At 41.8% G+C, this 18223-nt stretch overlaps 2 protein-coding genes across 2 annotated transcripts in view; one reads left to right on the top strand and one right to left on the bottom strand.

Annotated features, from left to right (window-relative positions):
• The first annotated feature begins 75 nt into the window (after positions 1–75).
• Positions 76–8160, top strand: FAHD1 (fumarylacetoacetate hydrolase domain containing 1). Its single transcript, XM_083373195.1, has 2 exons — positions 76–97; positions 5095–8160. The coding sequence occupies exon 2, from the start codon at positions 5206–5208 to the stop codon at positions 5875–5877; it is 672 nt and encodes a 223-aa protein (XP_083229321.1). The 5' UTR covers positions 76–97; positions 5095–5205; the 3' UTR covers positions 5878–8160.
• The window catches only part of MEIOB (meiosis specific with OB-fold), a gene marked incomplete at its 3' end in the record, with an annotated part of 29130 nt that continues 18057 nt past the window's right edge, over positions 7151–18223 (bottom strand). Inside the window, exons 7-13 of the mRNA XM_083373196.1 lie at positions 17184–17236; positions 16994–17089; positions 16499–16600; positions 15339–15492; positions 14806–14998; positions 13927–14013; positions 7151–7258 (exon numbers count right to left, since the gene is read on the bottom strand). Of these exons, the coding sequence (XP_083229322.1) occupies positions 7151–7258; positions 13927–14013; positions 14806–14998; positions 15339–15492; positions 16499–16600; positions 16994–17089; positions 17184–17236 (793 nt within the window). The remainder of the gene's footprint in view (positions 7259–13926; positions 14014–14805; positions 14999–15338; positions 15493–16498; positions 16601–16993; positions 17090–17183; positions 17237–18223) is intronic.

Below are 18223 nucleotides of genomic sequence, written 5' to 3'. Positions count from 1 at the left end.
GGCTGCGCTGCCTGCGGGGCCCGCCCTCTCAAGGCGGGGCTTGCGCGGCGGTGCCCCTGCCCAGTGCGGATTACGGAAGAAGCGGCCGGACGGGAAGGTGAGTGGCAGCTCTGAGGCTCTCCCTGCTCCTCTTTACCCCTGTGCTAGACACCCCTATTGCCCTTCTCATCGTTTCCTACCACCTTCTCCGATGGGTGTCTTATGATTTACAGGGAGTCCTCGACTTACGGCCACAATGGAGTCCAGCGTTTCTGTCGCTAAGTGAGAGCGTTGTTGAGTGAGTTTTGCAACTGTTCTTGCCGTAGTTGTTAAATGAATCGCTGCAGTTAAAGAACACAGTTGTTCCATGGATCTGGCTTTCCCATTGACTTTGATTGTCAGAAGTCACAAAAGGGGATCACATCTCCCGGGATGAATCAGTTGCCAAGCGTCCAAATGTTGATCTCTTGGCCCTGGTCGTAAGAATGAAAAATGGTCATCAGTCACTTTTTTTCAGTGCTGTTGAAACTTTGAATGGTCATTAAATGAACTGTCATAAGTCGAGAACTACCTGTATAGTAGTTTTCAATGGATGTTGAAATAGGGAAGTTTCCCATAGAATCTGAGTCCAAACTGACCTAATTAGAACAATTAATCAGTGACCAAATGCAGGAAGGCTCTCTTGAGATGCAAAGTTCAATCCCAGAATGAGAAGAGCATCTGGAGGCTTTTCTCTTGCTTCAAGATAATATTTTTCAGAAAATGAAAAAAGTAGGCAGAAAGTCTTTTTTGCAATAGTGGGGAATATGTCTTTTTTTCCTGAAGCATTAAACAATTCTGCCTATGGTATGTAAAAGTTATGCTGGAAGGCATAGGAACCATAATACTTATTTTTAGGATTAATGCTATAGGTGTGTGGACAAATTATTGCTGGTATAGAGTAATATGTAATAATGTAGTATATGGTAAGTGGCTTGAATGCAATCAGGCAACTTGGAAAAGAAAATTATGTTATTAATATTACAGTATTACTGTTACCAGGGACGCGGTGGCTCAGTGGGTTAGGACGCTGAGCTTGTCGATCAGAAGGTCGGCAGTTTGGCGGGTTGAATCCCGAGTGCCACGTAGCAGAGTGAGCACCTGTTACTCGTCCCAGCTTCTGCCCACCTACCAGTTCGAAAGCACGTAAAAATGCAAGTAGAAAAATAGGGACCACTATGGTGGGAAGGTAACAGTGTTCCGTGCGCCTTTGGCGTCTAGTCATGCCGGCCACATGACCACAGAGGCGTCCTCGGACAAACGCTGGCTCTTCGGCTTTGAAATGAAGATGAGCACCAGCCCCTAGAGTCGGAAATGACTAGCACGGATGTGCGGGGGAACCTTTACCTTTATTACTGTTACCTGACTCTGCTGGTAGCAATGTTGATTTCTGCCAGAAGCATCAGTAGTCTGCAATTAGGATGGTTATTCTGCAAATCCAGATGTTAGAAGGCAATTGCTGAATAAGATATACCATGAAAGAGCAGAAACCTGGACTTCATCCCTATATTTCTGCTTTTCTAGAGGACTATAGCAATTGTTTTAAGTTGGAAAAGACAAGGAATTGACTTGTTCTGGTTCTATTGAGGGTTTTTTAAATTGTATCCCATAGAGTTCTAGAGTTTTGCAAAAACTATAGGTTTCATTAGGGGCTAAGGCAAAACAGGGACACACACACACACACACACACACACAGAGAGAGAGAGAGAGAGAGAGGGAGAGAGAGAGAGAGAGAGAGAGAGAGAGAGAGAGAGAGAGCGCAGATTTTCTGTCATTAGACCTTTGTTTCTTGATTAGGGATTCCCCAGCCTGAAAAGTTTGAAAATCCCAGGACCACCTATCTCTTGTTTGGCCCATCCCTGTTGGTCTTTAAAGGAGCCTCACATGCTGCAGCTAGGAATCTGACCCTCCTGCCCAGGGAGACATCCAGATTTTCAGGCTCCAGAAGAATCATTATGGTCAGGGCGAATTTAATCTTGAGGGGATTGGTGTTCCAAAAAGCTGATGCTGACACAGAAAAAGCTGATGCTGACACAGAAACAGCACACACTTTCTGAATCCAAAACTGCACACTCTTTCACCAGTGGGACCCACAGCAAGGCTCTCGTGATCAGTCCCAATGGTATCATTTCATTTTGTACCTTTGATATTCTGATTACTTTTGTTGTATTTTTAATGTAGGCCAGCTTGAGTTTTTTCTAATTCCTTGCGTGTCCAATCACACTTGGCCAATAAAGAATATTCTATTCTATTCTATTCTATTCTATTCTATTCTATTCTATTCTATTCTATTCTATTCTATTCTATTCTATTCTATTCTATTCTATTCTATTCTAATTCTACTCTACTCCATATAGTCTATTCTATTCTATTCCGCCCTAGGCGCCCTATTCTATTCTATTCCGCCCTAGGCGCCTTATGGACACTGAGCGGTTCCAAACGGCGCTTGGACCCCCACCTGCCTCCTTTGCTCACAGCTCGGTCGATGCCCTGGTGGAAGCCTGGGAAAGGGCAGCCACAGAGGCACTCGACCAAGTTGTACCCATGCGGCCCTTGACCCGACGCAGATCCCAACGGGCCCCATGGTTCTCCATGGAGCTCCGCGAGATGAAGCGTCGGAGACAGGGCCTAGAGAGCTGTTGGAGGTCCAGCCGATCAGAATCCGACCGGTTACGACTAAGGTCGTTTACGAGAACTTATCTCACAGCATTGAGGGTGGCTAGGTCTAACCACTTTGCCACCCTCATTGCGTCCGCAGATAATCGCCCGGCCGCCCTGTTTAGGGTGACTCGCTCTCTCCTTAATCAGGAGGTGAGGGAGGAACCCTTGCAGGGTCGAGCCGAGGAGTTTAGTCGATTTCTGTCAGACAAAATCGCTCGGATCCGGACCGGTTTGGACTCCGACTGGGCAGAGTCTGACGAAGAGGATACGGGCGGTCTTGTCGATTTAATCTGGGAAGAGTTCGATCCTGTGACCCCTGAAGAAGTGGACAAGATCATGGGGAAGCTGAGCTCCACCACGTGTTTGTTGGACCCGTGCCCCTCCTGGCTGACTTATGCAGCCCGGGATGGGACACGAGGCTGGCTCCAGGCAGTGATTACTGCTTCTTTGAGTCAGGGTAGTTTTCCCGCCGCCTTGAAGGAGGCGGTGGTGAGACCCCTCCTCAAGAAGCCTGCCTTGGACCCAGCAATTTTAAACAACTATCGTCCGGTCTCCAACCTTCGCTTTTTGGCGAAGGTTGTTGAGAGCGTGGTGGCGCATCAGCTCCCTTTGTTCTTGGAGGAAGCTGACTACCTAGACCCGTACCAATCGGGTTTCAGGCCCGGGTACAGCACGGAGACGGCATTGGTCACGCTGGTGAATGATCTCTGGCGGGCTCGGGACAGGGGTTGTTCCTCTGTCCTAGTCCTTTTAGACCTCTCAGCGGCTTTTGATACCATCGACCATGGTATCCTGCTGCGACGTCTCAGGGGGTTAGGAGTGGGAGGCACAGTTCTCCAGTGGTTCTCCTCTTACCTCCTGGGACGTTCGCAGTCGGTGTTAGCAGGGGGGCAGAGATCGACCCTGAGACCTCTCATTTGTGGAGTTCCTCAGGGATCGGTTCTCTCGCCTCTCCTGTTCAACATCTATATGAAGCCGCTGGGTGAGATCATTCGTGGTTTTGGAGTTGGGTATCACCAATATGCTGATGATACCCAGCTTTTTATTTCGACCCCAAACCACCCCAGTGATGCCCTCGACGTGATGTCCCGTTGCCTGGAGGCGGTCCGGGTCTGGATGGGGAGGAACAGGCTTCGACTCAACCCTGACAAGACTGAGTGGCTGTTCGTGCCGGCATCCCGGGAAATTCCGATTATTCCATCATTGGCCATGGGGGGTGAGCTATTACCCCCCGTAGATAGGGCCCGCAACTTGGGGGTCCTTCTAGACTCACAGCTCTCTTTGGAAGAGCATATTGGAGCTGTGACTAGGGGGGCCTTTGCCCAGGTTCGCCTGGTGCGCCAGTTGCGGCCCTATCTAGACCGGGATGCCTTGCGCACAGTCACTCATGCGCTGGTGACCTCTCGTCTAGACTACTGTAATGCTCTCTACATGGGGCTGCCCTTGAGGTCCACCCGGAGACTCCAGCTGGTGCAGAATGCAGCCGCGCGAGTCGTCTTGGGAGTTTCCCGATATTCCCATGTTACACCTCTGCTCCGCGAGCTGCATTGGCTACCGGTTGCTCTCCGGGTGAGGTTCAAGGTGTTAGTTATGACGTACAAAGCCCTTCATGGCATGGGTCCGGATTACCTACGGCAACACCTGCGACCGGCATCAACTTCCCTCCGTCCAGTGCGCTCCCACAGAGAGGGCCTCCTCAGGGTGCCGCCGATCAAAGAATGCCGATTGGTGACCCCCAGGGGGAGAGCGTTCTCTGTGGGCGCGCCAGACCTCTGGAACCGCCTACCGGTTGAGCTCCGGATGGCCCCCGACCTTCGCTCCTTCCAGCGCGATCTTAAAACATTCTTTTTCGAACAAGCTGGCCTGGTCTGACGGGATGGGGTTGGGTTTTTAAAATTAGTTTTTAACTTAATATGTATTGATTTTATGGGCATGATGTTTAATGGTTTTTTAATGGTTTTTTAATTTTTGTATTTGATTTTTATTGTGTATTGCCCTGTTCACCGCCCTGAGTCCTTCGGGAGAAGGGCGGTATAGAAATCAAATTATTAAATTAAATTAAATTATTAAATTATTCTATTCCTATTCCTATTCCATTCCATTCCATATTTTCTATTCTATTCTATTCTATTCTATTCTATTCTATTCTATTCTATTCTATTCTATTCTATTCTATTCTATTCTATTCTATTCTATTCTATTCTATTCTAATCCTATTCCATTACATTCCATATTTTCTATTCTATTCTATTCTGTTCTATGCTATGCTATTTCTATTTCTATTTCTATTCCATTCCACTCCATATAATTTGGCAAAGAAATAAATCGTGTGTAGAATTTTTAAGCAACAACCAAAACCAAGCTGTATGGGGAAAAAAGAACAAAGCTATAAATTATTGATTTTCCCCCCTCCAGACAAAAGAAGGATCCAAATTACTGTGTGGAGAAATTGTTGCTCTTCAAGCAAGGCTAAACAACAACTGTTACCCCCAGGTTTTACTGTTTTGAAGCACTGATCATTGCAGCATGGCTTCTTCTAAGCCTATAGGCAAGTTCTGGGAATGGGGCAAGAACATCTTCTGTGTGGGGAGGAATTACGCAGCACATGCCAAGGAGTTGAAGAATGCCCTCCCCACTGAGCCACTCTTCTTCCTCAAGCCCTCCTCAGCCTATGTCAGGGAAGGCAGTCCCATCATCCAGCCCTACTATTGTGATAAGCTGCATCATGAAGTGGAACTAGGCGTGGTGATTGGGAAGAGAGCCCAGACCGTGCCTCAAGAAGCAGCCATGGGCCATGTGGCCGGCTATGCGCTCTGCCTGGACATGACAGCCAGGGACATTCAGGAGGAGTGCAAGAAGAAAGGGCTTCCTTGGACTCTGGCCAAAGGATTCAGCACCTCCTGCCCAGTGAGCGACTTTGTGCCCAAGGAGAAAGTCCCAGATCCACATCAGTTGAAGATCTGGCTAAAGGTAAACGGAGAGTTACGACAAGAAGGGAACACATCTGGCATGATTTTCACCATTCCATATATCATCAGCTACATCAGTGGGATTGTCACCTTGGAAGAAGGGGACATCATCTTAACGGGATCCCCTGAAGGAGTTTCTGCTGTGCAAGAGGAGGATGAAATAGAAGCCGGGATTGAGGGGCTGCTGAGAATACACTTCCAGGTAGCGCGGCAGAAAAGCCGCCCCTGATGTGTGGAAGTTCCTTTTCCCTAGAAACGTCTGTGGAACTCCTCAGTCATCCAGGTCATGGTTGTCCCAAAGGTGCTTTTTCAAAAGGCAACCGGACTTTCTTTCTTTTTACTTTAAGATGCAAAGTAGATGATGTTGAAGATGAAAAACACCTTGGGGACTTTTCTCTGGAAGGAAAAAGAGGGTTGATTGCTCACACAAGAGGCCAGATTCCTTCCCCCCACCACACCCTGAGATGGAAAAAAGTAGGCTTTCAGAAGAACCTTCATTGATTGCCTTTTCTCACATGTCCTCCTCTCTCACAGAGTGCCACCCATAGAGATCCCAACTATTGAGTACCAGACACAGTGGCTTTATGTACACATAAGATAAACCAGAATATAACAATATGTTGACAAACGTACACCAACTGCCTAGTTGGAGCAGCTAAACAGACCATAATACAGGAGTCTTTTTGCTATGGTTTATATAGATAAGATATCTGGGCGGTTTCCCTTTGGCAAGTTCAAGTTTAGAAGCTATATCGGTTGTCCATTTCCTATTTTTGGCTTGTCTAGAAAAGGCCAGCCTGTAACTATAAATAAAAAAGCCTATATATTTTTAAGACTGCAAAAACACTTTATATTCTATAGTTATAATGTACCTTCCTTAAAAACATAACCAAGTAATGAAGGAATTTTGTGCCAAATTATATTTTTTAAAAGTTATGTTTTATAATGTAAGATTTAAAAAGCACTTTGAAATGAAGCCAAAACTTATCTTTTTGTTTCTGTGAATAAATGCCAGTTAGTTCATATTACTTGCCCATTGACTATGAAACAAAATGTAGTTACATTTTGCAACACAGGTCAGATTCCCTGTTGAAGACTTAAAGGGGGGAAATGGGAAAGTGCTGAGATAGGACACTCCTTCATTACATGTAATAAGTTCATGTACAACACATGAAGATGGTGCTTTTCTCCTAATTGAAACTCTCAGCTATAAACCATCTCTCACTATAGAATGTCCTGAATGTTCTTCCTTCTGAGGTAATTTAAAATTAAGCATGCTCGTGAGGAATATTGAAAACATATATTCCTTCCACAGTATAATGGAAAACTAAATTAGAAACTGAAACAAACTTTTCAAAGTCAGACACAATCTTGCCACCTTAATAAAGTCTATTTTACAAGTGTTTGCAATGGAGTGTACAGTCCCCTCCAAAGATGTCATTTCGCCATGCTTTGGATAAAATAAGAATTGCTTCCAGTTGTTTTGAAGGTGCATAACGTAGTTATTTTCCTTTTTCAGGCAAGTTTTGGCAAGCCTCCACTGGATCTGCTAGCTTGCAAGAAAGCAGTTTCACTCTCAGCCCAGTTCGTGCTGTTGTAGAAAAAATAACCTATAGGAGTAAATGTATAAATCACCACAATTTTTAAAGACTTTCCCCTCTTTTTGCAACAAAAAAATAATATTAAAGTTGAATTATACAATGGTTCTGTTTCGGCAACACATTTAACCTGGTTAATTAATTAGCCCATTTTTCTGGTATATGCAATATACTTGAACTGTAAGCCAGGACATTTGTTTCACGTAAGATACAAAGCATCAACATAATTAAAAAGATTAGCATGAGCAAATGGATCTGCTATGTTATTAATAGAACTGGTTAAGCATGCTATAGGAATGTAAACATACTGTATACTTTCAAATAGGAGAGAAACAGTGAAGGGAATTTTTGTGTTGTGTTTTTATTAACCCTCCCAGCTGTTTTTTTTCTTTTAATCATGAAGTATTAATTTTTCCGTTAGTGAGATCACAGCTACGTTAGAATAATATAAAGAGAAATTTCTACAGGTCTGAAGAAACTTCACTTGATGCTCCCCAGTTCATTTTTTTGTCAGCAACATCATGTCTAATTAAATTCATAAGATCATATAACAGAACAACAGAGTTGGAAGGGATCTTAGAGGTCTTCTAGTCCAATCCTCTGCTCAAGCAGAAGACCCTATCATTCTGGACAAATGGCTATATCCAATCTCTTTTTAAAAACCTCCAGTGATGGAGCAGCCATAACTTCTGAGGTAAGCCAGTGATTAATTGTTCTCACTGTCAGGAAATTTCTCCTTATTTCTAGATTGATAGGCTGAACACTGTTATGTTATGTAGACTGTTTCATAAATAGTACTTATTAAAAACTCCACTGTTCCATTTGTATCTCCTAGATTTCTATACTGCTAGAGAATTTTGATAAAATATTTGAGCAGTTATAAACATGAATTTAGTAATTTGTAAAAAAAATAAGTTTTTTAAGTCTGGATAGTGTGTGCCAAAATATTGTAGAAATGTCTTTTTCTTGCAGATCAGTTTTTCATTCAGTAGAAGAAACTGATTGTGGATTTTCAGATGTTAGTGGACTGGGTCAAGTCATGTGTATTGAATGAATGAACTTTTATTGTCAAAGTACAACCATGTATACATTGAGATTAGCTGAGCCTCCCTTCATGCTCCCACCCCCCAACTCACAGTGACAACAAACCTCCATCTTATTACACCATGTGAACTGATTGCACCACACACCGGCCTCGCAAGTCAATTCTGCATAAAGTTTATAAAAATTATTTCCCGTTCAAAAGCCTAACAGCCCACGGATAAAAGCTGTTTTTCAGCCTGTTGGTGCGGCTGGCTATACTCCTCTATCTCCTACCCAATGGTAGGAGAGTAAAGAGATACCGTCCAGGGTGTGAGTCATCCCTGAGAATTTTCCTCACTCTTCCAAGGCAACGAGCCCTGGCGATGTCATCCAGTGGTGTCAGGGGAGAGCCCACAATGTCTTGTGCTGTACTCACCACCCTCTGTAATACTTTCCTATACACGGCTGTCAGACCAGCATACCAAACCACAATACCATACGAGAGGACGCTCTCTATAGTAGACCGGTAAAAGAGGGTCATTAGCCGTTGTTCTACCCTGTTCTTCCGCAAGACCCTGAGAAAGTGAAGCCTCTGTTGGGCCTTTCTAGCCACCTGGGTTGTATTAACCTTCCAGGTCAGATCTTCGCAGAGGTAGTCTCCCAGAAATTTAAAGGAGGAACCTCTCTCCACACAGTCCTCCCCGATGTAAAGTGGGGCAGGTTCCTCCTTTTTTCTCCGGAAGTCTAGCACCATCTCTTTCGTCTTGCTGATGTTCAGGTGCAAGTTGTTGTTACTACACCAGATGGATAGTTTTTGTACCTCTGCCCTGTATGCTGTCTCATCCCCACCTGTAATAAGACCCACCACAGTCGTATCATCTGCGAACTTAATTATCGCAGTGGATGGGTCAGATGATACACAGTAATATGTGTATAAAGAGTACAGGTAGGGGCTAAGCACACAGCCCTGTGGCGAGCCGGTGCAAAGCTTTAGGGGGTTGGACAAAGCAGACCCGACCCTCACTGTTTGTAACCAGTCCCTAAGAAAGTCTTGAATGCAATCGCAGATGGCGGGGGAGAATTTCAAGTCAGTCAGCTTCTCGATGAGAATGCTTGGCAAAATGGTGTTGAAAGCCGAGCTATAATCAACAAAAAGCATCCTGACATAACTTCCAGGTTTCTCGAGATGACTTGCTACAGAGTGTAAAGCAGTAGCTATGGCATCGTTTGTCGACCTATTCCCCCTATAGGCAAATTGATGTTTATCAAAATCCAGTGGGAGGCATGTCCTGAGATGTTGGAGAACCAATCTTCTGAAGCATTTCATGACTACAGACGCTAATGCAATAGGTCTGTAGTCGTTCAGGCACTCAACTGCAGTTTTCTTGGGGACTGGGACAATGGTAGCTGCTTTCAAGCACGATGGTACACATGCCGTTTGCAAGGAGATGATAAAAATCCTTGTCAGGACCCCTGCTAATTGGTCGGCACAATTCCTAACCACTATCCCTAGCACCCCATCTGGGCCTGCGGCTTTGCTGGGATTCACAGCCTTCAATACAGCTCTCACTTGGTGTTCACACAGGGTGAGTGGCTGAGAATCAGAAGGCCGGCCAGCAAAGGCTACGGGGTCTGGTCTTTTTACCTTGTAGCGAGCGAAGAAGATATTCAGCTCCTCAGCCAACGAGGCATCGGTGTTAGCCATGCGCCTCGTACTGCCCTTGTAGTTGGTTAAGTGCTGCAGTCCCTGCCATACTTGCCTCAGATCGTTGTCTGCTAAGTGGTTCTCCACCTTGTGTTTTTATTGTTGTTTCGCCATCCTAATGCCTCTTCTGAGATTTGCCCTGGCCTCTCTGTATGTTTCCCTGTCCCCTGCCTTAAAGGCAGAATCCCGGGCTCTCGTATCTCTGCAGTCATCCAGGGTTTACAGTTCCTATAAACTCTAATGCACTTTTCTGTCGTTACACTATCAGTGCATGTTCTAATATAAGAGAGTACGGCATCTGGTGATGACCTATAAAGCCCTGGTGCTGGTGATGACCTATAAAGCCCTAAATGGCATGGGTCCGGATTACCTTAGGGAGCACCTGCTGCCAGCATCAGCTTCCCATCGTCCTGTGAACGCCCACAGGGAGGGCCTCCTTAGGGTTCCGCCGGTTAGAGATTGCCGGCGGGTGATTCCCAGGGGCAGGGCGTTCTCTGTGGATGCGCCCGCCCTTTGGAATGAACTGCCAATGGAACTTCGGACTGCCCCGACCTTTGCTTGTTTCGCGGGACTTAAAAACCTGGTTGTTTAAACTGTCTGGCCTGGACTGAGGGATTTTAAATTAAATTAAATTAAATTAAATTAAGCTAAATTAAATTAATTTTAAATTTCAATTTTAATGTTATCTTAATTTTGTGGGCTTGTATTAATTTAATTGTATTTTATTCTCTCTTTTTGTATTGTTTTTAACTTGCCCTGTGAACCGCCCTGAGTCCTTCGGGAATAGGGCGGTATATAAATTAAATAAATAAATAAATAAATAAATAAATAAATAAATAAATAAATAAATAAATCTGTATACAGTTGCAAGAAAAAGTATGTGAACCCTTTGGGATTACGTGGAGTTTTGCATGAACTGGCCATAAAATGCGCTCTAAATGTCATGTAAGTCACAACAATAGAAAAACACAGTCTGCTTAAAATAATACTACACAAACATTAGCTGTTGTCATGTTTTAATTGAACATAAGGTGGAAACATTCACAGTGCAGGGTGAAAAAAGTATGTGAACCTTTGGACTTAATAACTGGTTGACCCTCCTTTGGCAGCAATAACCTCAACCAAACGTTTCCTGTAGTTGCAGATCAGACCTGCACAACAATCTGGAGTAATTTTGGACCACTCTGCACAAAACTGTTTCAGTGTAGCAATATTCTTGGGATGTCTGGTGTGAATCGCTCTCTTAAGGTCATGCCACAGCATTTCAATTGGGTTGAGGTCAGGACTCTGACTGGGCCAGTCCAGAAGGCATATTCTGTTCTGTTGAAGCCATTGTTTTGTTGAATTACTTGTATGCTTTGGGTCATTGTCCTGTTGCATCACCCATCCTCTGCGGAGCTTCAGTTGGCGGGCAGATGGTCGTACGTTTTCCTGCAAAATGTCCTGATAAACTCTGGAACTCATTTTCCCATCAATGACAACAATCTGTCCAGGCCCTGAGGCAGCAAAGCAGCCCCAAACCATGATGCTCCCTCTGCCGTGTTTTACAGTGGGGATGAGGTTTTGATGTTGGTGTGCTGTGCCTTTTTTTCTTCACACATAGTGTTGTGTGTTTTTCCCAAACAACTCAATTTTGGTTTCATCTGTCCACAGTATATTTTGCCAGTAGTGCTGTGGAACATCCAGGTGCTCTTTTGCAAACTTCAAATGTGCTGCAATATTTTTTTTGGACAGCAATGGCTTCCTCCGTGGTGTCCTCCCATTCTTGTTTAATGTTTTCCTTATTGTAAATGTGTCAACAAAAATGTTAGCATGTGCCAGAGATTTCTGTAGGTCTTTAGCTGACACACTAGGATTCTTCTTTACCTCATTAAGCATTATGCACTGTGCTCTTGCAGTCATTTTTACAGGACGACCACACCTAGGGAGAGTAGCAACAGTGCTAAACTTTCTCCATTTGTAGACAGTCTGTCTTATCGTGGACACATGAACATCAAGGCTTTTGGAGATACTTTTGTAACCCTTTCCAGCTTCATGCAAGTCAACAATTCTTGATCGTAGGTCTTCTGAGAGCTCTTTTCTGCGAGGCATAGTTCACATCAGACAGTGCTTCTTGAGACCAGTAAACCCAAAACAGGTGTGTGTTTTTAAAGGGCAGGACAGCTGTCAGCAACACATCCAATATCATCACACTGGTTGGAGTCAAGGTTGGCTCACTCCTGGCTCCAATTAGCTCTTGGAGAAGTCATTAGGCTAGGGGTTCACATACTTTTTCCACCCTGCACTGTGAATGTTTCCATCTTATGTTCAATTAAAACATGACAACAGCTAATGTTTTAAGCAGACTGTGTTTTTCTATTGTTGTGACTTATATGACGTTTAGAGCGCATTTTATGGCCAATTCATGCAAAACTCCACGTAATCCCAAAGGGTTCACATACTTTTTCTTGCAACTTGTTCTTCGAATACACTCCAGTCAGTGGTTTCAAAGCAGTCCTGCAACTGGCTGAAAGCACCCACTGGCCAGGTTTTGACCCTTTTCGTGACTGCCTGAGTTCTTTTCCTGAGAGGGACATACTTTGGGCACAACAGGAGTGAAAGATGGTTGGATGTACCCAGGTAGGGGAGAGGGAAAGCTCTGTATGCCTGTTTCAGATTAGAGTACACGTGGTCTAAAGTGTTCTTCCCTCTGGTGGAAACTTGCACATACTGTACAAACTTGGGGAGAACTGTCTTCAGACAAGCTTGATTGAAGTCCCCAGCCACGACAAGAGCACCCTCTGGGTGAGTTTGCTGCTGCCTGGAGATGACGTCATACAGTTTGGAAAGTGCCGTGCTGACATTGGCATCAGGTGGAACATAAACAGCTGTAATAATTACTGTGTAATTATATTCATAGCATTGTGGAATCACAGCTGCCACTTCTCTAACTGATGTTGGTTTTCCTATGGATCAAAGCTCTTCCTAAGAAAGTAGGACACCGGTGTCAAACGCGATCGCATCACATGACATATTGTGACGTATTGTGACGTTTTTTGCCTTTGTGGAGCTGGGGTGGGCGTGGCCTGTGTGTGACACATCTGGCCTGTGGGCCACCAGTTTGACATTCCTCTTAGGATATCATACAAATAATCTTTGACTTACAACTATTTGTTTAGTGACCATTCAAACTTACAACGGCACTGAAAAAAGTGACTTATGACCATTTTTCACACGATCGTGGCAGTATTTCCATGGTCATGCAATCAAAATTTGGATGCTTGACAATGGGATCATATTTATGATGGTTGCAGTGTCCCAAGGTCATGTGATCCCCTTCTGCAACCTTCTGACAAGCAAAGTCAATGGGGAAGCCAGATTCACTCAATAACCATGTTATTAACAACTGTAGCCATTCACTTAACAACTATGGCAAGACAGGTTGTAAAACAGGGCAAAACAACTGTCTTGCTTGGCAACAGAAATTTTGGGCTCAATTGTGATTATAAGGTGAGGATTACTTGTACTGGAACATGATAATTTTTACAGATGTTCCAGTGAATCATTTTGGTTAACTGTGATATTGTTTATAATATTTCCTCTGCTTCTTTGCACAATCTGCACAATCTCAGATAGATAGATAGATAGATAGATAGATAGATAGATAGATAGATAGATAGATAGATAGATGATTGATAGATAGATAGATAGATACAGTAGATAAATAGAGATAGAGATAGATATAACATAGCAGCAAACATACTTAATATTCCTGCCTCCTGTTTCTTCACAACAACATGCATGAAGTGGATTGGGAGTGAATGGCTCACCAGCTGACTTTCATAGCTAAAGAAGGCCTAGAATTCAGTCTTCTAGAATTCAGTCTTCTAGTTTCTAGATCAGCATCTTAACCACACCAAACTGTCTCTTTTATAGAATTTTATCATTCTTTATTATTATTTATTACACTTACCTTAAAATAAATTTTGCTTCTTTCTAGAAGGAGTTGCCATTTTAATGTTGTCTTTTGTGTTTCTGTCAGAGCTTGAAATTCTTGGACCTAGTGGAGTGATCACAATTCAGTTCGTTACAACTACACTTAGGTCTGCAATCAAACATAATTCAACAATAAAATGTTCCTGTCCAGAATGTGGTATAATGATCAGAAAGCTAAATTTTCTGCAGGGCAAATAACACAGTAAATGCAATTTCCCTAATTTGTCTGGAAAGAAAATACATAAAAATGAGTCAAAATTATTACTTCACTATAAATGCTATCCCAGGAGTAAATTATTTATATCCAATTGGTTGCTGTAGAATGCTCTTAATATATATTAGCTGTGAAGCAAAACTGTTAAGGTTGCTTGTATCCTGCCTTTATTATTTTTAGAAATAACTTGAGGCGGGAACATATCCAAACCACCTTTGTCTCCTATTTTCCCACAACAACAACCCTGTGAGATGAGTTGAGCTGAGAGAGAATGACTAGCTCAAGATCACCCAGCTGGCTTTCAGGGCTAAGGCAAGACTGGAATTCAGTCTTTGGCTTTCTAGCCTGGTGCCGTAACCATTAGGCCAAACTGGCTCTAATGAAGTTTTTTGACATCTAACTTGTGATAACTAGTGATGCCCTTGATATCATAGGTGCTTAGTAAATTTAAGCTGGAATAGCTTTTAATAGAATGGTGCCTACTTCATTAACTGCAGCAGATTTACTCTACAAGCATTTTGGTATCTATAAATTCTGAATTGGCCCCAAACATTATTGATGAGAATTTCCAGGAATTTTACTGGCATAACAAACCTAAAAGACTAAATTCAAATAGTAGAAAACTATTTCCTATGTTCTTACCGTGTGACCTAAAGTTTCTTCAGCTATTACATCTGAGAGACTGCAAAAGTGAAGAGTTCCTGTATGGTCAGTTAGATCAACTAGTAAATCAAAGCTGGCAAACACTGGCACAGCATCCACATCTAAGGAGTTAGTGCTGCTACAAAAAGAACATGTATTTGTCTTTTCATTGACAACATAGTGGCATTTAACACTACAAAGAAAAAAAGGAAACATATTAATAGGTATACAGTTAACTGATTTTCAAATGGATTTTTCTGTATTATAGCTCTTTTTTTCAGACTGAAAATTTTGACAGTTGAATCCATAATCAAAGGAGATAGTAGACTTCACTGAATAGATTAAAGCAGAAGCTGGGTAACCATCTGGCAGGCACACTTTAATTAGGCTTACTGCTCTGAGCAGGGGGTTAGATTTCAGGGCCTAAAGAGTTCATTTCAATGTACAAATTCAGTGGTTTCCAGGCTAATTTGAAACTGAGAAGAGAATAAATGTCCATAATGCTACTCAATTTCCCTTAACAAGGTGCTTACCATCTGTTTCGTATTACTTTACTTGCTTCATTATCAATATTCAATGTAGAAATGTAGGCAAAAATAATGCCATAAAATGGTTCTGGTTTTCCTTCGTTTTGCAAAGTTTTCATCTTTAATTGTTCCACTGTATAAACATCAACTATTGTCTGCACTATAGATAACAAGAAAAAAAAGCACATGAAAAGAACGAAACTTGACTGGATTGATGTTTAAAGTTTAAGACTAAATATGAATAGTTCATTCTGCAAAACCAGGTGGCTCTAAGGGCAGCATGATGTTATTTATTAGAATTTTATCCTGCCTTTATTACTTCATAAATAGCTCAAGGCAGGGAATGTACATAGTACACCTTCCTCCTCCGATCTCCCCCACAACAACAACCTGTGAGATGGGTTGGGCTGAGAGAGAGGGATTGGTCTCAAATAAGCTGGCTTTCATGCCTAAGGTGGGAGTAGAACTCAGTCTCCTGCTTTCTAAATCATCACCGTAACCACTGCACAAAACTGACTCTAAATCAAAAGTCCCCAACCTTTTGGGCATCAGGGAGAGAGGTTTTTCCTCAGACCGAAGAGTGCGTGGTTTTGTGTGCTGCCTGCATCCCATGGATGGGGCTTTGCTTGTTAGTGTGGACCGGTTGCTGACATGCACTGTCAGTACTGGTCCACGGACCGGGGGTTGGGGACCCCTGCTCTAAATGATCCCCAAATTCCTAAAATAAGCAAAATACTAACCATGATTTATAAACCACAGTTGCTAGATTCATACATAATACTAAACCATAAACCAATTATATTGTAGGTTACCATGATGTATGATTTAGGAAACTTCCATACATTTTAGTGGATTTTGCAGTCATTTCCTCATTTAAGTATATAACCAGAATGGTTATTTTTATATAAGTCTGGTTTTCCAGACTGGCCTAACCTTGCATTCATTCACCTATACTATAGTGGCTGAATATGTCTCTGTGTTATTCTCCAATTTGTATGCCTTATCCTTGCAAAGTATGATTTTTTTTCATAAATAGATAAGATCATTGTTTTAGGTTATACTCAAGCAAAGTTCCAATCAGTTATAAGGAGCGGCTATTCTTTAAAAGACGGAAGTGACAACTAAGATCTCAATCATGTTAAAAAAATATTTAAAAGACCACTCACAATTTATGGACTCCCTGATCTGATCTCTCATTTCATCATCCAAGTCTAACATTTCTGGACTTTGTCTTATAAAGTTGAATAAAATATTGGCTTCTGCTGTATCTTGAAAAAATATTTTTCAATATAATATTAATACAAGTAAATATGTGCAATGCTATAACATATCATGAGGATTTTAGATGAAAGTTTTGTAAATGAGGGTATATAGATAACTGGGGAGCAGAGCCAATATAACTTCAAACTGGCCCTATAGAGAAACAATAAGACTGAGCAGGGATCTCTACTAAATTTGCTTTCCTTGAAAAAATTAAGAGTTGGAGGTTCAACCCTTGTGTAATATATGCATTGCTAAAATTGTTTATGATATATTATTTATACTTATAGTTTTATTTCAGATCCAAACCATTGACTTTAAATTCCCAACCTTCTATTCATTAAAATTAATAGAATAAGCATTTATGATATTTTAAACAGAATTTAAGAACTATTTCTTACCAGGGTTAATAGTAATGATGGTCTTTGAGATTACAGTTGCAATCATACAGTTTCTAAATTTGTCAAAATTTATTCTTATATCAGATGCAAATATTACTGAGAAAGAAAATATAATGTGTTTTGTTATTCCAGGCAAACTTTAGATATCTTAACAAAAATCTACTGTACATGAAAATGAAAAAAAAGATACCTGTTTCTTGGGGTACCCAGCTCTGAGCAAACTGAATAGATTCATTGTCCCAACTAGAGAAGACAATAGCATTATATTAATATAAATAAATGCTTGTTTATTTAAAATGTTTGATTGTAAGGGAAGTATTCAGATATTAAAGCATATAAGTATATACTAATACTGTAAATAAAACTAGTAAATAAAAAACAAAAACAAAGCAAATACTTGATCAGATGTTTCTCTGATACCTCCCTAAAAATTACACAGTCAGGAACTATGCTACTAAATGAATTCCAGAGCAAATGGAAAGATCTTTTATCTTCACATATGAATCTGGTATGTGAAGATTTCATTACTCAATAATTGGAAGATTTCATATGGGAAGACACATCCAGATGGGTTAGATTTAAGAGTTCAAAATATTAGGGCTGCATAGCATTTTAGATATTATTTTAAGAATATGTTTCTGAACATATGGAAGGCATGAATATAGTACTTATCTGCATCTGTTTCAAACAATCATAGGCAGGTGATGTGTTCATGTCTCCATATGCTCTCAAGCCCTTTTTTGGAATGGAATCTTAAGTTCTCCATAGCCCTCAAAAACAGAAGGCATAAGGATAGTGAGCTATCAGCTAAATACAGGTAGTCCTCAACTTACAACAGTTCAGTGACTGATGAAAGTTACAATGGCACTGAAAAAAGTGACATGACCATTTTTCAGTTTCAACCTTTGAAGCATCCCCACATGTGATCAAAATTTGGATGCTTGGTAACTGGTTTATATTTATGACCATTGCTATGTCCCAAGGTCACCTCTTGCAACCTTCTGACAAGCAAAGTCAATGGGGAAGCCAGATTCACTTAACAACCAGGTTACTAACTTATCAACTGCAGCGATTCACTTAACAAGTGTGGCAAGAAAGGTCGTAAAATGGGGCAAAATTCACTTAACAAATGCCTCACTTAGCAACATAAATTTTGGGCTCAATTGTGGTTGTAAGTCGAGGACAACCTGTACATTTGAAGACTAAAGTAATTAGTCATATTAACAGTTA

The sequence above is a fragment of the Vipera ursinii genome (assembly GCF_947247035.1).
Source record: "Vipera ursinii genome assembly, chromosome: 13".
In the NCBI taxonomy this organism is placed as follows: domain Eukaryota; kingdom Metazoa; phylum Chordata; class Lepidosauria; order Squamata; family Viperidae; genus Vipera; species Vipera ursinii.
This window is presented reverse-complemented; position numbering and strand designations above follow the sequence as displayed.

Coding starts and splice junctions, on each gene's coding strand:
- FAHD1 (XM_083373195.1), top strand. CDS start 5,206: ATGGCTTCTTCTAAGCCTATAGGCAAGTTCTGGGAATGGGGCAAGAAC.